Source organism: Rhopilema esculentum, chromosome 7 (genome assembly GCF_057945365.1).
Source record: "Rhopilema esculentum isolate cy_ngs chromosome 7, ASM5794536v1, whole genome shotgun sequence".
Lineage (NCBI taxonomy): Eukaryota > Metazoa > Cnidaria > Scyphozoa > Rhizostomeae > Rhizostomatidae > Rhopilema > Rhopilema esculentum.
This window is the reverse complement of record NC_142821.1, coordinates 6,459,188-6,478,324: the sequence shown is the minus strand read 5'-3', so window position 1 is coordinate 6,478,324 and position 19,137 is coordinate 6,459,188. Positions and strand designations below refer to the sequence as shown.

Below are 19,137 nucleotides of genomic sequence, written 5' to 3'. Positions count from 1 at the left end.
ATGGGCCCTGAACCTTTAGCGGCCCCTAGCTGCCCCAAGCGAAAATTGTCCATATCATTTTACTTTGAAGCTGGTATTCTCGATATGATAATCGAGTTCAAGGGACCCCAAGTCTGTATGGTATATTGACCTAAAATCTAAATGATTGGAAAGTCTGTTGAGATGCATTTGATGCTCTGTCTATACTGTATTACCAATTTTTTTAATGTTTATGATGTTTTACTAATGTTCCTGCAGGGTGTTGGGGGGGGGGGCAGTCAGAGCTGAAAAATCCCAAGTGGCCCCAAATGCCTTTTTTAAGCCACTGCATCATCATCTTCTTTTCTAAAAATCTATAAATAGTAAAAGTTTTCTAGCTGCTAGATTTTCTGACTGAAATAAATCAGACTTCTTTTCCTTATAAAACAAAGCCTATGAAAACAACGGCGACTTCGGTTTACCAATTGAAAAAACATACAAGCTTACTAGTAGCTTATTTTATCATACACTATGCTCAGTACGTTGGTAGTACTAAGTTTCAAAATATGAGACAAATACTTACTAGTTTCACAATGATTCCCTGTAGTGCCAGGCAAGCAAATGCAATTGTATCCATTCACGAGGTCAATACAATGACCATGGTTTAAGCATGGATAACTCAAACATTCATTGATTTCTGAAACATAAGACATTCAAACATGATATTAGCAGAAGTATAGAATATTATCCTAACACTGTTGAAGATATCCAGCAATGTCTGTATAGTAGCTTCCAAGCATTAAACATTCTTGAAACTCACGAACGTATCTGAGAAGGCATATCTGACGAACATCCTCTTCCCCCATCATAAAGAAGGCTATGGTGTCACTGGCCATGACAAAACGAATCAAAGTTCCAGTTTCTTCCGGTGTTACATATTCTGAGATTTATATGTGTATGAGATCTGCTATAAAATGAATGAGCACTCCACTTATTGCTAAATAAAAGAGGACTGTTTTACATACCTGTCTCACAACTTTTGCCGGTATAGCCAGGAGTGCAATTACAGAGATAATCTTTCGTTAGATCAGTGCAGGACCCATTGTTTTGGCATGGTGAATGCAAGCATTCATCAAAATCTAGAAAAAATGTTCAAACAGAGGAAAAACTTTAGTTTGAGTGTTACAATTGTGTGTTCTAGTTTGAGCATTGGTTATGCCCAAGTTCAAAATGTGTCACCAAAGAACTGCAAAAATTAAACATGATATTAATGATAACGGAAGCCATTGCATTTGTCACACAGAGCATACCTTTACGTCTGTCACAGTGTAGCCCTTCATGGAACGCATCACACTGAACACACTCATAATATGGAGGATCACAGGTGTCTTTGCAAAGGACATTTGGTGGGCAAAACGAGGCTGATCTGCATGTCAGGCCAATCTGTGTATTAAATAGGTATTTGTGATACAAGACAAATGATGATCAAATGAGAATGAAACTGTTCAGTATATTAACCTTAAGTAACAGAGCAGCCACGGGTATATAGAGTTTGGTCCTAAAAATATTTCTTCCCACTTTTAGGGTCTAAAATGGATCCCTTGATTGTTTTTTTAACAACAGAGACACCGGTTGTTAGGGTTTAGCTACTGGATAGCGCTTCATTAATCCTAATCATTATATACCAGGTTGCATCAAATAGACCTGAGTTTAATTCTCGCTGTTTTAATGACAATGCCAATGCTTCTCTAAGTTTTCTTCGTCTTTAGATTCGATACATTTAAAAAAATGTCATCGATTTTGACTGCGCAATATAATGTAAAGTTTTGAAAGCCAATGGACCTTTGAACAAATGCTGCTTCATCTCCCCAGGGAGACAATCATCTACGTTGCATGATATTTCAAGGACTAATGCTTCTAGCTGAGCTGACATCATTATTGCACATAAAAAATGATAAATATTAACAGGTACCTTCAATGACTGGTAATCAGTTGACACATAGGTCCACCCTGCTGTTGTAATCATTGAAGTGCCCAGCATATCATGATGTTTTGAATTCAGTTCGCAGCCCGTGTTATCGCTTTTCATGTTAATGGATTTGCATTTCGGGTGCTGTACACAGCTCTTGGTACACTCAGGTACTGTAGCATTTGGGAGTGACAGAAGCAAGGCATCCTGAAGATACCTCCAAGCCATTGTCACGGTGAAATATGCTTCTGTCTGACATGGCAGTCTTAAGATTAGGCCGTCCACTCCAAACATTAAAACAGGCAATGCCAAACATAGAAAAATTTCTCTGAAAAGAAATACGTTTCGTATATACTTCATGAAGTAATGAGAAACATGTACCTCTTATTAAATAAAGGCCTGGCTTTTTAGGCATTATGAATGAAAACTTGGCTTTGAGGTACTCAGCCCTGCTAGCCTGCTGGTGATTTGTCTTTGGGGCAAACTGTATATTTTGGGATGTTCTATTGGAGTCAGTAGGCTTTTTTGGTTGGTTAAAATATATGTTAAATATGGATACGTCAACAACAAGGCCTTCAAATTCTATAGATGGTAAAACTAAGAAAAAGCGTGCATGGAACTGTTAATGAAAAGAAAACACTTAGAATTTGTGGTACACCCCTGCACTGAAGGCACCAATATATATTAGACACTTTCAACAATTTTCAGAGGGTCTGGTTCAACAATGGTACATTAGCCAGATATATCAAATTTAAAGACAAACTCGCACGAATTACTTTATATTATTATGTAAATATTGGATTGGAACGTAATTGGGCAGTTTAAAGTTATATTTGATCATTCATATCAAATTAACTGGAAAAACAAACAGAATATGTGTTTCCAGTTGACTGCAAAACAAACTCCATCTTTTTCAATTCCAAATACAGTGATACTTGAAACTTAAAAAAGAGGTATGTGGTCTTTGGATAATGGAAAAATGATAGGCAAACTACAATAAGGTATTTGTTTATGAAAAACATTCTGTAAGTAATATTTAGGTAGCAAGAACATCTAAGGTAAATGTATGACTTTTGTCAGTCTTATACATCACTTAAAGTTTTACATCGTACTTTCTGTATCAAGATTATATTTTCAATTTTTAGCAATAAGAAAGAGTTAACTGGAAGAAAAAAACGAGCTTACTTGTGAGGTAATGACATCTTGCAAAATTGAAATTTGTTTCACAACAGAAATCAATTAAAGGTTTTTACGATTTTGAGCATAAGTACGGCATGCATAATTTAATAAAGGTCCTGAACAAGAAAAACCTAAATATTTATCTGGCACCAGAACTTGGTGCACACTTGGTGAATCACAAGAATCAAGATTTACCTGTTGCATGCCAGAAAAACGAATAATAATTACAAATAATAATTGAGGGAGTTTCTAGAAGTAATTTCATAGGTGTAACGATACCAGTAAAATTTATGAAATATACATTAACTGACTTACACGAAATCAAATTATCCAATGGCATCAATTGGGTACTTCTCACGTGAAAATGTTTTAAAGCACGTTTATGAAAGCGTTCCCACGAAGCACAGATTCTTATAAGTTATTGCATATTTATGACAATTTGAAAATCAATTTGCATCTGAACAAAACTTGGAAACAAGCGAAATTTGACTATGGAAGCTCTGAAAGCTATATTATCATATCTCAACAGAAAAACATGAACATAAACAAACAACTTTAACTTGCTTTCATAAAACGTCTCACAATGTCCTGATCGGTAGTTTGCAGTTTTTACAAGACATGAGATATAAAGCTTTAAATGAATTTCTGAGAACAACTGCCGTGCTGTATATTATGGCATTCCTTGACATCCAGAACCAGATATCAAAAGGTTGCGTTAAAATGAATCCAGGAAACTTTTAGAGACTTGTGATTCGTTTCAACATTTACCAATCATCTCTCATTACTTTTTTATAACTTTGAACCTCGCAAATTATTACAGGAACAAGTTATAATACGTTAAATCATATATGACAATGTACATACAAAATAGAAATGACTGGAAATTTATAGCCGAGAAATTATACATAGAAAGTAATTCACTCTCCGCAAAGCAGTTTGCATATCAAGTCTCGGCATTAGTTACAATAAGCTGTTCTAAAGGAAATTCTGCCTTTCTACTTGAGAGCAAACCTTGCCTTGACAGGAACTTCTTTCTGCTTTTGAGGAAAAATTAACGGAGGCAATTGTTCGACAATTCATTCAAAAAACGATGAAATTATAACGGCCTGAGAGGAGCCAGTTTAACAAAATCATAAAAAATATTAATATGAAAACTATTGTTTACCAACATTCTATGAAAATATCAATGTAACACCCACTGATTTGGACCACGAAAACATCCTAAATAAATTTTTGAGAGTAGGATAAAATAAAATGGTGTATAAAAAGGCCAATGATTTTATTAATGAAAAGATTGCCTAAGGCTGTAGTGAATCTTTAATGAAAAACATTGGCTTAAAGTGAAAAACATTGTTCTATTTCTCTTTACTAAAAAGCAACTTTTCGAAATAAAAGCACCATTTCCCTACCCTGAACAAACAAATACGTGCATTTGACGATTCAGAATAATAAAATTCTAATCTATCGGCTTGAATCCGGGTGGTGGCTTAACAGTTTTTTTTCGCCCAGAATTTGGAAAACTATCTTGCGATTTTGTACTTTTTGCTTCTGGTTGGCCAGAGGATAGTACCCGACTTTTACCTTGGCCATGCCTTTTAAACTGTTCATTTCGCGCTACACTACCGTCACTGCATTTTAATCTTTCGGTATAAAAAGAATCATGCTTTTTCGTCCGTGTGCTGTCCTTTTCGAAAGATCTATCCTGTGACGAGCTCCTACATGGTCCTTTTCCTGTTACATTTCTGTTGCTTGGTTTGCATATAGGGTCAGCATTGTTTCTATTACACCCACTTACAATTTTTCCACCCGACGATCTTCCCTGTGTTGTATCTAAAGTCTTCCTTTCAACTCTATCATTAGTCCAATGATCAATGTTCATTAAAATTTGTGTTCCATTCCCCGAAGTCCAGTTGTTGTCTTGAATTGTCTCTTCAGGTACTGTCTTTTTCTCTGTTTTCTAGAAGGCCATAAATGCACAACGTCTCTCAGATTTAATTAGCAAAGATTAAAAAATGAAGTTCAGAAACTCATTATGCCTTGATTAAACCAGGTCCTAAATACAAAGGCAGAAGATGCTCCTCGTTCTCCCAGCTAAATAGCAAACTCTTTTAAACTTTAAGGCAGAAAGCCAAAGAAAATTGGAAGCCAAAGAAAATAGGGCTTGATCTGGGTTAGGTGGCTGAAGTTACTGTTTTAGGAAAACTGCTAAAATACTTCGTTTATTTCACAGTAAAAAAATCAGATTACGAGAGAGCTTCATATAAGCGAAAATGAAATCCTGAGACTAGAGATTAAAGCTATATGAATATCTACTACTTCTGATTCAACAAACTCAGAGCATCACAATCGAACAGAATTGTAGTTGAATAGCAACAGTACCTTGGTGGCAATCAAGAATTTGTTTTTCTCTGCTTCAACATCAATTATCCCACCGCGTTTCTGCTGTCGTAAGAATATTTTTCTCATCTGCTTCCTCCAAGAAAGGAATTTTTCAGATGGCTGGAAAACGATCTAAAGAGAAGATGGTCGTTAAATTCACTCTTCTTGCTGCTAGATTGTACAACAGGACGATAAAGGAAGGCTTGAGTGATTCCTAATACAGATTGCGCAAAATATTTGATCATCATTATAATAACCCTATAAGCCCTAATGCCTCTGAATCAGCCTGAATCCAAAAATTAGTTTTAATGAAAAATACACTTGGCAAATTCATCTCGAAGTTAATCGTTGATGAAATAAAAGTTAAACCTGAGTCCTCCTTACGAAGAACACTTGATAGAAGGGTCACTTGGTTCTATAAAAAAAATATTCTATATTAGATCGTACTTGCACTTTATGAAAACTGTTGAGTTCAGAGAAAATTGAACACAACTTGACCGTTGCTTCCCTTTCAACAATTCTGAGATCAAACAATATCTTTTTAAGGACAACTATATGCTATGTGTAGCAGTTATAGTAAATAGTTTTAATATAGCGTGCTTTATTAGATACCTTTTAAGGGTAGTAGCATCCAAGCATAGAGAAAAGTTAAATATCAGAGGAAAATGAAGATGAGGATAAAAAGGTACCTCTTCGTCATCTTTTGATTTTGAATCAGGAGAATCAGTTTTCAAGTTTCTAGTGTCAATATCTGCACGGCATATAGGACAAGGTATCTTGAAAGTAATGAAAAGATGCTAGGCTGTGTATTATCTTATTCAAATAACATTGAAGAACAAATATCTAATTAAATAAGATTTTATACTTAAGATGCCAGAAAAGCAAGAACAATTACACTGATCGCTTCAGCACTTTCATTGAACATTGAGTAGATAATACCTTTAAAATATTGTATGCTAAATTAAAATGCTAAATAGAGAGTCCGCTGGATTCCCAAAATCTTATGATGATGATAATAAAAGCAATAAAAAGTAAACAAAAAAAGCAAAATGGTAAGGAAAAATACAATATAGATGAAAGTTTATTCAAAACGAAATTGTTTACATACACTTAACCGGAAATAGAAAAACCTTGAAAGGAAATTCAAGGACAGATATGTTAAAATTACTTACGAAATTTTCACTGTGTTTTGATTTCTCCCTAGCCTCTTTATTAGTATCCTCCTTTTGCTCAGCAGAACATGACGTCACGTAACTAGCCATGCAAGCGCCATGGAAATAATGAAAACATTCTGATTTTGTGAATTCATCATCCTCCTAAAAAAATTAGGGAAGACTGTTCTAATCGCTTAAGCAGAGTCCTGAAAAGTTGTCAACCTTTCTCCAGCCAACAAAATCTTACTATGAAGCCTTCCTCATTTTTGATGGGCTAAAAATGAGCGCGGACAGGAAATTTAGGGTACTCAACTAGTCTTGATGACCTCTTCTTGCAGCTATGTTTTCCCAAAACATTTTTTTAAAAATTCGCTTCAATTATACAATCCTTGCCAAAAGTCTTGATACATTAAGCTAAAATATCGCATAACTTCATTAGCATCCCCCTATCCCCCTTGAAACAATGTTGAATAACAACAGTTTCAAAGCTGGAAATTTATCTAATGTTTTTTTATCAGCTAGGGTGAGTAATAAGCTTTTCAATCAGCATTGTTTTGGAGGGGAGGGGGGATATTTCTGTATCTTACGGCCGGAAACTTTTATTTCATCAAAATCTTTCATTGGCCGCAGAGTGTTCCAAGGACTTTTGTCAAGGATTATAGATATTTTTCAGACAGATGCGAAGCTATGCGAAGTTACATGCTTATGTCAATTATAACAAAAGCGTATCATAATTTAAGTACAAAAATTATATGTTAAACTTTAATGCCTTAATTTTACTGTTCTAGGCAGCTCTGCAAACACATTCATATAAAAAACAGGAGATTAATCAATAAGTTGACCATTACGGCGACAAAGAGACATTTTTAATCCAATTGAGCTGAACGAATAATCAATTCTAAAATTTACAAATCCAGTATGACATTTCAGTTACAAATCCAAGTGTAACAAAATCAGTTTGACATAATCAGTAGACAGAAATCAATTAATACGTTTCGACTCTAGCTAGAGACACCCTCAGTAAAGAAATAAAAAGAGCAATAATTTACCTCAAGTATGGAAGGATTAAAAAATACGGATCATAACAGCAGGTTTATAAATTTAATTTGGTCATTTCGGAAAACCAAAGAAAACCCTTTAGATTGAGCAGCGAAATAAACAAAATCAGTTTGACATAATCAGTAGACAGAAATCAATTAATACGTTTCGACTCTAGCTAGAGACACCCTCAGTAAAGAAATAAAAAGAGCAATAATTTACCTCAAGTATGGAAGGATTAAAAAATACGGATCATAACAGCAGGTTTATAAATTTAATTTGGTCATTTCGGAAAACCAAAGAAAACCCTTTAGATTGAGCAGCGAAATAAACTTGACTAATATTTCACAATAACACTATTGATCTGAAATAATAGCTGACGAAGTTTGTGAAGAAACTAATGAAACACGAGGGTTGCAAATAGATATCAGGTCTAGTAAAAACTAGCCAATGCTCTTATAAAAACTTTCACGATTGTAAAATGAGACTTCAAGAATACTTAAAAAGGACCTATGAGTTCATAACTATCTTTATTTCTGTGAGCGATTTTTTGACGGTACAGAACTTGAAAATGGCTTTGAAAAAAGCAAACATTTTACAACATATGAGCTAAAAGCTTTTTCGTTTGACACTCCTCAGAGCATAAAACGTCAGAATAAGGATCCGAAAGAACACGATGAAAAATATATACCCAGTTATGTACAAAATATATACAATCTGGGTTGTCTTCTGCCATCGATCAACATCTTTTAGACAACCCAGACTGTGCAAAACTCTATAATGACGACATGTTTCGGATAATTGACAGAGCCCGGTCGTCCTTCCATCTAGCAGTTTTGGAGTCGATCTACATAAAAACGAAAAAGCCACCATTGTGTAGACAGAAGGAGATCGCTTTCTTTCTTGGACTCCAGTGGTAATTTTTCTTTAGGCACGCGGTACTGATTGGTCAGCTATACCGGTCTTGTGCTTGCGTTTTTCTAATTGGCCTTTTTCGATCCACAACTGGATATATATTTTTCATCGTGTTATTTCAGACTCTTACTCTGACGTTTTATGCTACGAGGAGTGTCTGACGAAAAAGCTCTTAGCCATATGTTGTTAAATGTTTATTTTTTTCAATGTTTTTCAGAGTCGAAATGTTTACTGTATTTCTGAGAGAATGAACTTAAAGTAGAACTCAATGTCTCGCTTGAACATTGCTTGCCTTGATTGATCCTGCTTACAAAAATGCATGAACAAAGTATCAATACTATCAAAGAGGACCAAGGAGCCACAGATCCGAACTTTTCAGCATGACACTTTGTTGATATCGGACAACAAAAAGTTTTCTACTCGATGGCCCCTCCACTCTGAAATCCAAGACGCGATCCTTACAATTAAAAACTCAAACTTTATTCGTATTTGAGCATTTTAAAAACCTAAATACAAAACCAGCAAGTTTGACATCTTTTAAAAAAGCTGTTTAACAATTTCATATAACAGAAGCCAATAAATATTTGCTACCAATGATGAAAATAATAACAAACCTCAAACAGATCTAGGCAAATAGGACATGGGCACTCTGGTCTGTTGTTATTTGTCAGACATTCTTTGGCATACTGGAACAAATTTAAAGCCTAAATGTTATAAATACATAGACTGAAAATGTTTTGCAATAAGAATACATCTAAGAAACGATTCCTCGCACGTTCTCTAATCATAACTATCTATTTTTAGCAACTACTCTTTATGATGTAGAATAGAAAGAACTACAAAACTTTTAATTCAACAAAATCTGGCACAAATATCAAAAGCCGTTTTAGAGCAAGAGTTTTAGAGCATTAGCTCAGCCGTTTTAGAGTAAGAGCTCAATCATATACAAATTTTGTGATAGTTTGCGTAAAAGATGATAGTTTGTAGATTGTCTACAAATAATAGAATATATGATCAGATAATGTTTCTAATCCTACAACAGATCATTTTTTCTAATGGTTACCTGTCCTTTCTTTATTTCCACAAGCAGGGACACCTATCCTGGAGGGGCTGTTGGGACAGCTGCCCCTCCTACCCTCTTCCTGTAGGGGCAGAGGGGATAAGCTGTGCCCTTAAATAGTCACTCCTAAGAAAAGATTATAGAATCTTGTAGATAATTGGTGAATCTTCCTTTTTTTGCTGTCTATGATACCGAAACTTTTTTCTGAGGACGATAATAAACTTAAAAAACCAATGGTGTCTTATAAGATATTGACTATTTTGCCCACTGTCAGAACGAAGATGTTACGCTTATTTCATGCTTTTATATAAAAAAGACGGTGAAGTAAACAATTGTTTGATTTACATTTGATTCTTCCCATTTTTTTTCCTTTTGCATTCTCAATGATTCTGCAACCATGAAGTATTGAGCCTAAGCAGACAATCAAAGTCTTACAGCCAGCCCATTTATAATTGCCATGGTTTTCGTAAAACCAAACATTTATAGCGAAAATTTATACCGAAAATCTATAAAGAAGAATGACAAGGGCATTTAATACCCACTTGCAAGAAGAACTTTGTCAACAATTTGCCGATGTTTAGAACCTTTGATTGCAAAGATCTCAGCTGTATGGGTGGAACAGATCCATGCAAATATTTTGTTTTTGTATCTCCCAACCCCTCACAAATGATCGATTATGGTAGTGGAAAAAAATTATACTATTGGCACTCACTGTCCTTCCTGCCTTAATCTTGGGCAGGCGTCCCTGGCCACAAGCCTTGCTATTGAAAAATTTATTCTCAACTTACCTCTATCAACACAAACATCATCTCTTCACCAATTCTTTTTGAAGCCAAACTGTTGAGGTTTGTTAATATACTAAAAAAGAACAGGAAAAAAAACAGCCAACATTAAGACAATTAGCGACCATATATATTGGCTGCAAGCGATGTCAAAAACCAATCTTGCTCATTTCAGTCAAAATCTTTTCAATTAAGAAGAAACTGAAATATTCTTTAGGAGCTTTAAAGTTTTAGCACAATTTCAAATATTCTTAAATTTCAAATAAAAATTAGGAGAAATATTCTACACTTTTTTATAACAAGGTTATAATGCCAATAACATACCTCTCAAGTTGGGCATCTGAAATTCCTCTTGGCGTTTTAATTTCAAACTTGGGCTTTGACTGTGGATACTAGGTAGAATCATTAATATATATTTAAATTTTATTATAAAATTCATTTTTTCAAAAGTTTACTTTTGAGGTGGCAACATGTTACTGGTGACATATATGACAAAAAATGAAATCTGAAATTTTCACAAAACATAATTAAACTAAGGGCCTGTTTACATGAAGTAGGCTAGTTTATGCAGGTGAGATTGTATTCGCAAGTGTTTATACGAGGATGTGTGGCCTCTTACTTGAAAATTGTAAATGAGGCTTTTTAGTTTCTGGAGCCAAAGTATTGAATATCAGTTTTCCTCAACAATGGAAAATAACAATTAGATTCCCTTTCTGACCGTTTAATTATACGTTATGCTCATACGCTAGGCCACTTCATGTAAACAGGCTCTAACTTAGATTTTGTTTCCTTGAAAATGAAAAACAGCAATCTGGCCTACTTAAACATATACAAGCGAAGACCTGAAAATTCACTGTGTTTGGTATTTGCATTTGTTGTAGACTAAAACTCTTAATAATGATGGGCTGTCAAACATATTATTTGGAAATTTTGAAATACCCTTTTATCAAGTCTGATAACCAGCTGCATGCAAACATATCTCTCATCATCATTGTCAGCAGTGTAGGGGTGAAGCAATACCTTAATCTCATGCAATCTGCAAAAAAATTTAACTTAGGGTATACAATATCTAAGCAAAGGTTCACAACAGTTTGAAAATTGGCTTTACACCAATACATTTGCAAAAAATCTAATGACTGCAGGCCTTACGGAGAAAATATTTGCAGGTGTGTGGTAAATGACAGGCTTACACATTTTGGGTGTGCTAAGTAATGCGATTAAAAAAATGCAAAATCAAATAATATCAATCAAAAATATACTTTAAAAGTATGAGTAACAGAAAATAAACTGTAACAATATATTTTCTGTAACCAAATCAGAGAATTTGAAGAAAGGTTATTACACTAAGCCATGTGGAGCCTGGGCTTTTCTAAATACACTCATCCAACTTTACGTAAAATATTTCAATAGATTTGCAAGACTAACTTTTTGTCACAAAGGTAAATGAAAGTGAAATCTGCTGGCTTTCCTGAGATTTGTAAGCAGACAATAAACCTACCCTCCATCTGAAGTATTTACTTCTAGTTCATCTGGCAGATAAATTGACTGCAAAACTGCAATTTCATCGTCAAGTAAACTGCAAAATTAAAAATGTCTTACAATTCAAAATAATCATCCAATGTTCTTGTCAAAATGATAAATTGTAGTGTAGGGTTAGGCTTCATATTCTTGCAAACGATACTATTTTACACATGTCAATCTTAATTCTTAGGGCTTCTGAATATTTAAGCTTTGAATGCCATCTTATCGAATAATGTTTCTCCCTTAATTGATTTGGTAAATGAAGAGTTATTCCGATACAGTTGATCAAACTTTTCGATACAATTGATCAAAGGCTCTTGTGCAACCTGCATGCTTAGCAGCAGTTGTCTTGAGAAAATTAACTGCATTTTGCATTTCCATGTAGTACAATATAAGGCCTGTCTTTGGAGTCATAATCATAAAGCATGCCAGTTGCACAAGAGCCTTAAAATAAACAGGCTTTTGATGGCTCTAGGATAAGAGAAAACTTTTTGGGATATTGTTCTGCAGGTTTTGAAAAAAATCATAGAAGTTGTAGTCAAATTTTTTTACAGTTATCTCTTGTGACTGAAGCAAATGACACTGACCACACAAAGCCAGCATATAAAATGATAGGGAGAAAGAGTAAGCCTAATAAGCTATTTTGTCCCCTTTAGAAATACATTGTAACTTCCTTCTTTATATTGTGCTTATGTGCTTAATTATCTCTTTACTTTCTATATTCTATCAATTAGTGACCACAATGTGATTCGCAACTTCTGCTTCAGCTGTCTTATTGTTTTGTGTCCTTATTGCAGCCAGTAAGAGATGCTGCTGTGTCACTGTTTCAACTTGGTGTTTTTATTGACAAAATATAAAACTAGAGTTATACACAAAAAATGGGGGAATGAATGTGTGATTGAATAAATTAGAGTCAATATGGAGAAGATGTGAATGACAGTGATAAAATGGAGGAAATCATTACAGATACTAGACAATGATCACTACACATGCATGGATATGGATGAAAATTGGAACCTCTAAAGTAATAGGCAAAATTTCAAAAAGTCAATTTATCTAATTCCCAGCTAGCACCTCAGAAACTCAATTGGTCTTCAAAGACATTGCCAGGTTATGCTTTTTAATGGACCTTCAATACTGGGTTGGAAACTTTGCACTGTGCATAGTAATTATTTTGTGCGCAATTAAAAAAAAAGAGTGAAGTGCAAAATCAAGTGGGATGTGCACAAAATCCAACAGTTTTTAAAGCAAGTACACATTGGCAAAAATTGGGCAGGATATTGGGGGTTGAGTCCCCCAATCATGTTCTTGTCAGAAAAATGGGCTTTTTGTCATATATTTGACAAATGTTCAACATGCCACAAGCCCATCCAAGATCTGGTCTTGTAAAAAGTCGCTGGCCTGAGCCCTTCCCCCCAAATGAAAACATGAATTTTCGTCAGTGCATGCTATCAAGAGTTGTTACAGTAAGCATTTTTCACTTGGCTCAACATTATCAAAACAATTAAAAAACACTATTTGATTGGCAGGATGTAGCAATAAAGCTTTTAAGTAAGCAGAATGAACAATAACCACTAAAAAATGCACAAATAGGTTCATTAAACTTTGGTATTTTGTGTGCCTCAGTTTTTTCCAAAACAATTTATTCTGTACCCTGAAAACAAGTTCAGCCTGGCTACAATACTTAAAATTTTAAACTATTATCAAAGTAGCTTAATCTTAGCTCAGGAGTTTGAACAGAAACTTGCCTTGCCTTTATCAGTCAAAATTTAGCTAGTATCAAAATACCACAAAGCGCTCTTCTTCCGAGGACAGGGTGCATTCCATGTCAACTGTACCCCAAAGGTCCACAGAGGCATTTGTTTAGGTACGCCGAAAATATAAAAGCAGTTAGTAAAACTGTAAACATTGCTGCACCAGACAAAGAAAACTGATTATTAGAGAAAACTGTGGTGTATGAGTCTTTATTTTACGTTAACTATGTACAATGGCTTCATGTTTAGCATGCCAACTAACAAAAATTTTAAGTACACTGTTGTATATTGTGTTGTAATTTCAATAGAACAATGTTGCACAATTTGTTACAATAAGGACAATAGCAGTATTCACGGTTAAGCGCACATCTTTAGAAAGTGTGCACGCTGTTGATTTGATTTAAAGTATTGACAGTCACGAGTTGTTTTTCGAAATGCGAGTAGTTTTAACGTTTATTAAGTCTCGAAGAGCCTTAATTAGGATATATGTATAAGATGCTCTATAATACTACTAAATTAGATGATCTATAATACTACATACACCAAAAAAGTTTTTATTGGTTTGCACGCCGAACGCCGAAAAAAATCTGGGTGATCGCCGCAGATCTTTTTTGGCCAAAGTACATTGCACAGCCTGGTTCAGAGGGCAGGATAACTGCGATGTCCCACCACTTTTTGGTGGGTGTGTGGACTTTGATGCAAATATTAACAACAAATGCAACACGCTTCAATACACCCCAAATTGCAATCAAAGAAATTTAATTTTTAGAAATTTCAGGGGCAAGCATAAAGGCATTATTTTGGTATGTTATTCTTCATTACTGAATTAATTCGGTGCTTCAAAAGTGTATTACAAGTTGTAGGCTGATGTTAAAATGTCTTAGCTTGATAAATTCAATACTACAAAACCAGGAACCACAAAAATATTTGTAGAAAGACCAATATAAACATAGAAATACAATCCTTACCTCTCGCTGCACGTCGCCATATTTCATATTTTTACAGCCTCTTTTCTGATTCGAGGCTTAAAAACAAAATGGAGCAACTCCACGTTAGGACGCCCCTTATTGAAAGTGTGCCGCTTTCAAAATTATCTGGTTTTAAAGTTTATTTAAAGTTAGAAAATACACAGCCTTCAGGATCTTTTAAGTTAAGAGGTCTTGGACATCATTGTGTCAAGGTAGGTGTTATCTATGTTGTTAAGTCAGAAGTATGGTTTTGATACTTAGTAAACAAGTTAAGCCATTTCAATCACTGTACTTAGCGAATGAATACAGTTATATCAGTTGAAAGGAAGGCTGAAGATATGATCATATCCAGTTAATTTCAGTTCTTTTTCATTTATACATTTTGTATTCCACTGCATATGAGATATCATAAGATAGCTTCACCCATAATGACTAATTATAAAACAATAACATTTCCAGAACAAATTACAATACATTTATACAATGTACAGGTATAATGTGGACGAAACGTTTTTCTTTCCATTATTTTCTGATAAACAACTTAGCAGGCACAATTACATCAAACAAAGGTGTCCTACATAATGCTGTAACATGTTGAAATTCTTCAAACATTTCACTAAAGCATTTGATCAAGCTTACAATTGAATGATGTGAATAGAACACAAGCAGTCTTGAAGGAATCATAGGTAGTTGTTGATTTAGACGAGCACACTATAGGCTGACTATGTAGTGTTAACCTTGATAGGTAATTATCCTTAACTTAAAAAGTGTTTCAACTGCCAAGAATGCAAAAAATCACTGTGCTACATGTACCAGTAGGAATTAATGTACATGGTATTTTCATTATTACATTTAATTTAGCGATAAAAATAACACAACTTTTATTACATCAAAGACATTTTACATATTATAGCAGCAAATAGCAGGTTTATTTTTCGTTCTGTAAAAGTGATAGTGGTTTATTTTCAGTTTCTTGTTGCTGTTTGATTTATAAATTGCTAGCAAAGATGAAGAATGGTTAAAAATGCATAATAAGAAGACTGATAGTTGGCCTTTCTACAAATACATTTAAGCAATGAGATCATTATAAAAGATATCAATATTTCTAAGATGAACTTGGTTGCCACAAGCTGATTAGAAGCCAAACCTAAAATATTTTATACAGTTATACTTAGCCTAGTATCCAGGTTCTGTGGCTCCACAAAATATCTCTGGGTGTAATGGCAATGGGACTAGCAATAATACAGTGCTGTCGGAATGAAATTTATATTGGAGGGGGGGGGGGGGGAGCTGCCCATTGTTTTCCTTCTCATTCAGAACACTGTTATAAAGGAAACAAACTACAGTTTGACAATAATTGGGAGGCTCGAGCACCCCCAGCCTCCCAGCCCCTCATTTCTGACAGAGCTGTAATAATGCAATGGAACCAGTAATAATATCTCTGGTGTGGGCATGCAAAAGACTATTATCCTTAATGGGATTCTGCAAACTGAATTATTGAAAATTATGCAGTTTCTATCTATTCAAATTTTCATTAACTTTTTTCTGCTTTCCAGCATTGACCACTGTGCTAACTAGTTAAGATACAACATGATATATTTTTTGTTCTTGTTTATAGGCAATCAAAAGAGGATGCAAGCACTTGGTTTGCTCATCAGGTATGGTATTTAAAGTCATGTGTAAGGCAAAAAGCATCTTACCATTTATCCTTATTTTGATCCTTTGATAGTCAGGGGTGCTGTTCTGAAATTTTTGGCAGGGAATTATGTTGTAGACAACTTCTAGAAGCCATACCTATGACAACAATTATATTTGCAGTAAGGTTCTCTGTTGTGTATATGAAACCATTCCCTCTATTCACCAACAGGTAAAAACTGATAGGAAATTGCTCTTTCACACAAAATGTTTAGCTTAATGAAGGGTTGCCAGGAAAGAATTGTCCAACAAAACATATACTTGCTTTTAATAGGGGGGGGGGGGGGGGTGAGCTCAAAAATTCTCTCTGGATTTTAACAAAAAGGACTGAGCACTGAGCCATTGTGTTTGAAAAGTTTACTTACAAAAACTTTCTCTTTTTTGAAGGTGGAAATGCTGGGATGGCTGTGGCCTATGTTGGTCGATGTCTAAGAGTACCAGTAACAATTGTGGTCCCAGAAACAACTTCAAAGGAAGCAATTAGTCGAATAAAGGATGAGGAAGCCAATGTTTTAGTCCATGGGAAGGTGGTAGACTCTTTGCTTAAAAACTTGTTGCTATGAAGATGTATAGCAATTTCTGATATTGTGTGTTCAGTGTTTTATTACGAACTTTTTATCACTTGATTATTTTCTTTTAATTTTTCAAGAGAAAGATATGTATTTTAGTGGATATGGTGATGACTGACAGTTTCTTGTTATTTTCAAAATTATAGTTTTGGGATGAAGCTAATGAATTTGCAAAAGAAATAATTTCTACTGGCAAGGTTGAGAGTAAGTTTAATAAATATATTCACATGTATATTTTTATATTTTGCTAATGCTCCGGATATAATTCCATTTCCTTTTTGATCTTCCTATGTCTCACTCTCAGCTAGTCCCATCAGAATCATATTTTATTTTATTTATGATACTTGAGTAGTTTTTGAAATTTATCTTGATTCCTTGGTAAAAAGAAGTGGTATTCCTTTGTCATATGAAATGTATCTAAAATAACTGTAAGAAAGAACTTTTTCAACGAATTTTTTCTAGATGGCACACTGATCCACCCTTTTGATGAGCCTGAAGTATGGTATGTAATTAGTTCTTTTAATGTATCCATGTAAGGTTATTTTTTTGTAACATTGTTGTTTCTAAAAACTTTCCTTAAAGCATACTTCAACAAGATGCTTATATGCTAAGCAAGAAACAATATAAAAACATTGTTTGCAAATCAGTTTTTTGTGCAGTTGACACTTTTCTTCTGTGATTGCTGTGTTATGGCAAATTTATTTAAAACATTATAATTTTCGTTGTTTTTTTAAACTTCTAAAATTCGAGCTTTTTAAGAAATTCATTTTCAAAATCTCCACTTTCAACAGGTTGCATTGATTTCCTATGGTTTTGTAGAAAATTAGATAGTGGAAACAGAAAAAAATGTTTTTCTTTAATACCTAAAGAATGCTTGTGAATATTTTAAATCTTGGTTAAACAATTAAGGAAACAATAAATTGAATAAATTCATGATCTTATCCACTAGTAACAAATAACAGAAAATATGTAGTTTGCCCACTTACCCTTTTGCAGGGAGGGTCATAAAACCATGATTGACGAAGTGAAGGAGCAGCTCAATACTACACCAGATTTAGTGGTTTTGTCAGTTGGTGGAGGGGGCCTCATGAATGGTGTCCTTGAAGGTATGCATGAAGCTGGTTGGTCACATGTACCACTCTTGGCCATGGAAACCATTGGTGCAGATAGTTTTGCTGCATCAGTAAATGCTGGGAAGATAGTCACACTACCAGGTATAACAAGGTGAGAACATTATATTCAGAATAAGAATATGTAAAAAGAAATTTTTTTAAAACATGTCAATCATAGTCATCAAGGGAAGTTACTCATTGTTCATGTACTTGCTGTACATAATGTACAAAATTCATACATCATATAATTAAACATGCTTAAAAGACATCAAAGTTTGTGTCAGTTTCTGCTAAATAATTGAGTTGGATATGCTCTCTTTGTCTCTTATTTTGTCTCATGACCACTGACTCTTTCATCGTCAATATACAAAGTTTTAAATTTTAGTGTTGCCATGTGCCTAGGAGCTGTTACTGTGTGTGAAACCTCATTTCACTGGACATTTAGACACAAAATTATAAGTCATGTAATTGAAGATGTGGAGGCAGTAAATGCTTGTCTGCGATTTCTAGGTAAGAACTGCTCTTTCATTAGAAAGCTTGGAGAAATGTCTGTCTTGATCCAACCATTCCTCAAAAACATGATAAACTAATTTCTTTTCATGCTTCACCTTATAATAACATATTAAATTTTCTAAGTTTTGTCTCTTTTTAAGAGCTTTCTTTGTTAAAAATTGATAGTATAACAGAGTTATCTTTCAGTTGCATCCTGAATTTATTGATACAATTGTTCTCTAGATGATCACAAGTTCCTTGTTCAGCCAGCATGTGGTGCCGCTCTTGCCTCAGTTTATGCAAATTCAATTAAAAAGTTACAAGAGCAGAAAAAACTCGATGATGTGAAAACAGTGGTCATCATAGTCTGTGGAGGACAAGGAATCTCTCTCCAGCAGCTACTAGCTTTGAAAACGAAGTTCAATCTGTAAGCGAATTTTTAACAAACACAGAGTGTATTCGTAACAGTGGTTTTGCTTCGGTATTTATCCTCTTTGAAAAATATAAGGCCAGCATTTTTTATTTTCAATAATTATTGTGATGTATGTAAAACATCTTTCAAAAAGATGATTTAGAATTTTAGCCACAAAAA

The 19,137-nt window shown here is 34.3% G+C and overlaps 3 protein-coding genes across 4 annotated transcripts in view; 1 reads left to right on the top strand and 2 right to left on the bottom strand.

Moving 5' to 3' along the window:
• The window catches only part of LOC135683119 (uncharacterized), a 13,096-nt gene extending 9,875 nt beyond the window's left edge, over window positions 1-3,221 (bottom strand). Inside the window, exons 1-5 of one of the 2 annotated variants that reach the window (XM_065198291.2) lie at window positions 3,113-3,221; window positions 1,931-2,255; window positions 1,269-1,401; window positions 984-1,097; window positions 542-655 (exon numbers count right to left, since the gene is read on the bottom strand). In XM_065198291.2, the coding sequence (XP_065054363.2) occupies window positions 542-655; window positions 984-1,097; window positions 1,269-1,401; window positions 1,931-2,255; window positions 3,113-3,129 (703 nt within the window). In that variant the 5' untranslated portion in view covers window positions 3,130-3,221. Of the gene's footprint in view, window positions 1-541; window positions 656-983; window positions 1,098-1,268; window positions 1,402-1,930; window positions 2,939-3,112 lie in introns of those variants that run through there. The other variant, XM_065198290.2, reaches the window with a different exon arrangement.
• Window positions 3,126-14,729, bottom strand: LOC135683118 (E3 ubiquitin-protein ligase RNF25-like). The gene is made up of 10 exons (XM_065198289.2): window positions 14,678-14,729; window positions 11,933-12,010; window positions 11,374-11,470; window positions 10,759-10,826; window positions 10,441-10,510; window positions 9,207-9,278; window positions 6,658-6,801; window positions 6,175-6,261; window positions 5,486-5,617; window positions 3,126-5,063 (listed from the first exon to the last, which is right to left on the bottom strand). The coding sequence occupies exons 1-10, from the start codon at window positions 14,695-14,697 to the stop codon at window positions 4,563-4,565; spliced, it is 1,269 nt and encodes a 422-aa protein (XP_065054361.2). The 5' UTR covers window positions 14,698-14,729; the 3' UTR covers window positions 3,126-4,562.
• LOC135683120 (serine dehydratase-like) lies at window positions 14,724-19,137 on the top strand. The gene is made up of 8 exons (XM_065198292.2): window positions 14,724-14,889; window positions 16,296-16,335; window positions 16,760-16,899; window positions 17,088-17,145; window positions 17,404-17,443; window positions 17,938-18,165; window positions 18,439-18,563; window positions 18,789-19,137. The coding sequence occupies exons 1-8, from the start codon at window positions 14,746-14,748 to the stop codon at window positions 18,974-18,976; spliced, it is 963 nt and encodes a 320-aa protein (XP_065054364.1). The 5' UTR covers window positions 14,724-14,745; the 3' UTR covers window positions 18,977-19,137.

Bases quoted from the DNA above. Each gene is read 5' to 3' on its own strand.
- LOC135683118 (XM_065198289.2), bottom strand. From the start codon at position 14,697: ATGGCGACGTGCAGCGAGAG. The intron at 10,827-11,373 runs GTATTTCAAAAT...GATTCTACCTAG, and splicing joins TTATCAGACTTGATAAAAGG to TATCCACAGTCAAAGCCCAA. The intron at 10,511-10,758 runs GTATGTTATTGG...GTTCTTTTTTAG, and splicing joins TCAGATGCCCAACTTGAGAG to TATATTAACAAACCTCAACA.
- LOC135683120 (XM_065198292.2), top strand. From the start codon at position 14,746: ATGGAGCAACTCCACGTTAGGACGCCCCTTATTGAAAGTGTGCCGCTT. The intron at 14,890-16,295 runs GTAGGTGTTATC...TCTTGTTTATAG, and splicing joins TTGGACATCATTGTGTCAAG to GCAATCAAAAGAGGATGCAA. The intron at 16,900-17,087 runs GTGGTAGACTCT...TCAAAATTATAG, and splicing joins ATGTTTTAGTCCATGGGAAG to TTTTGGGATGAAGCTAATGA.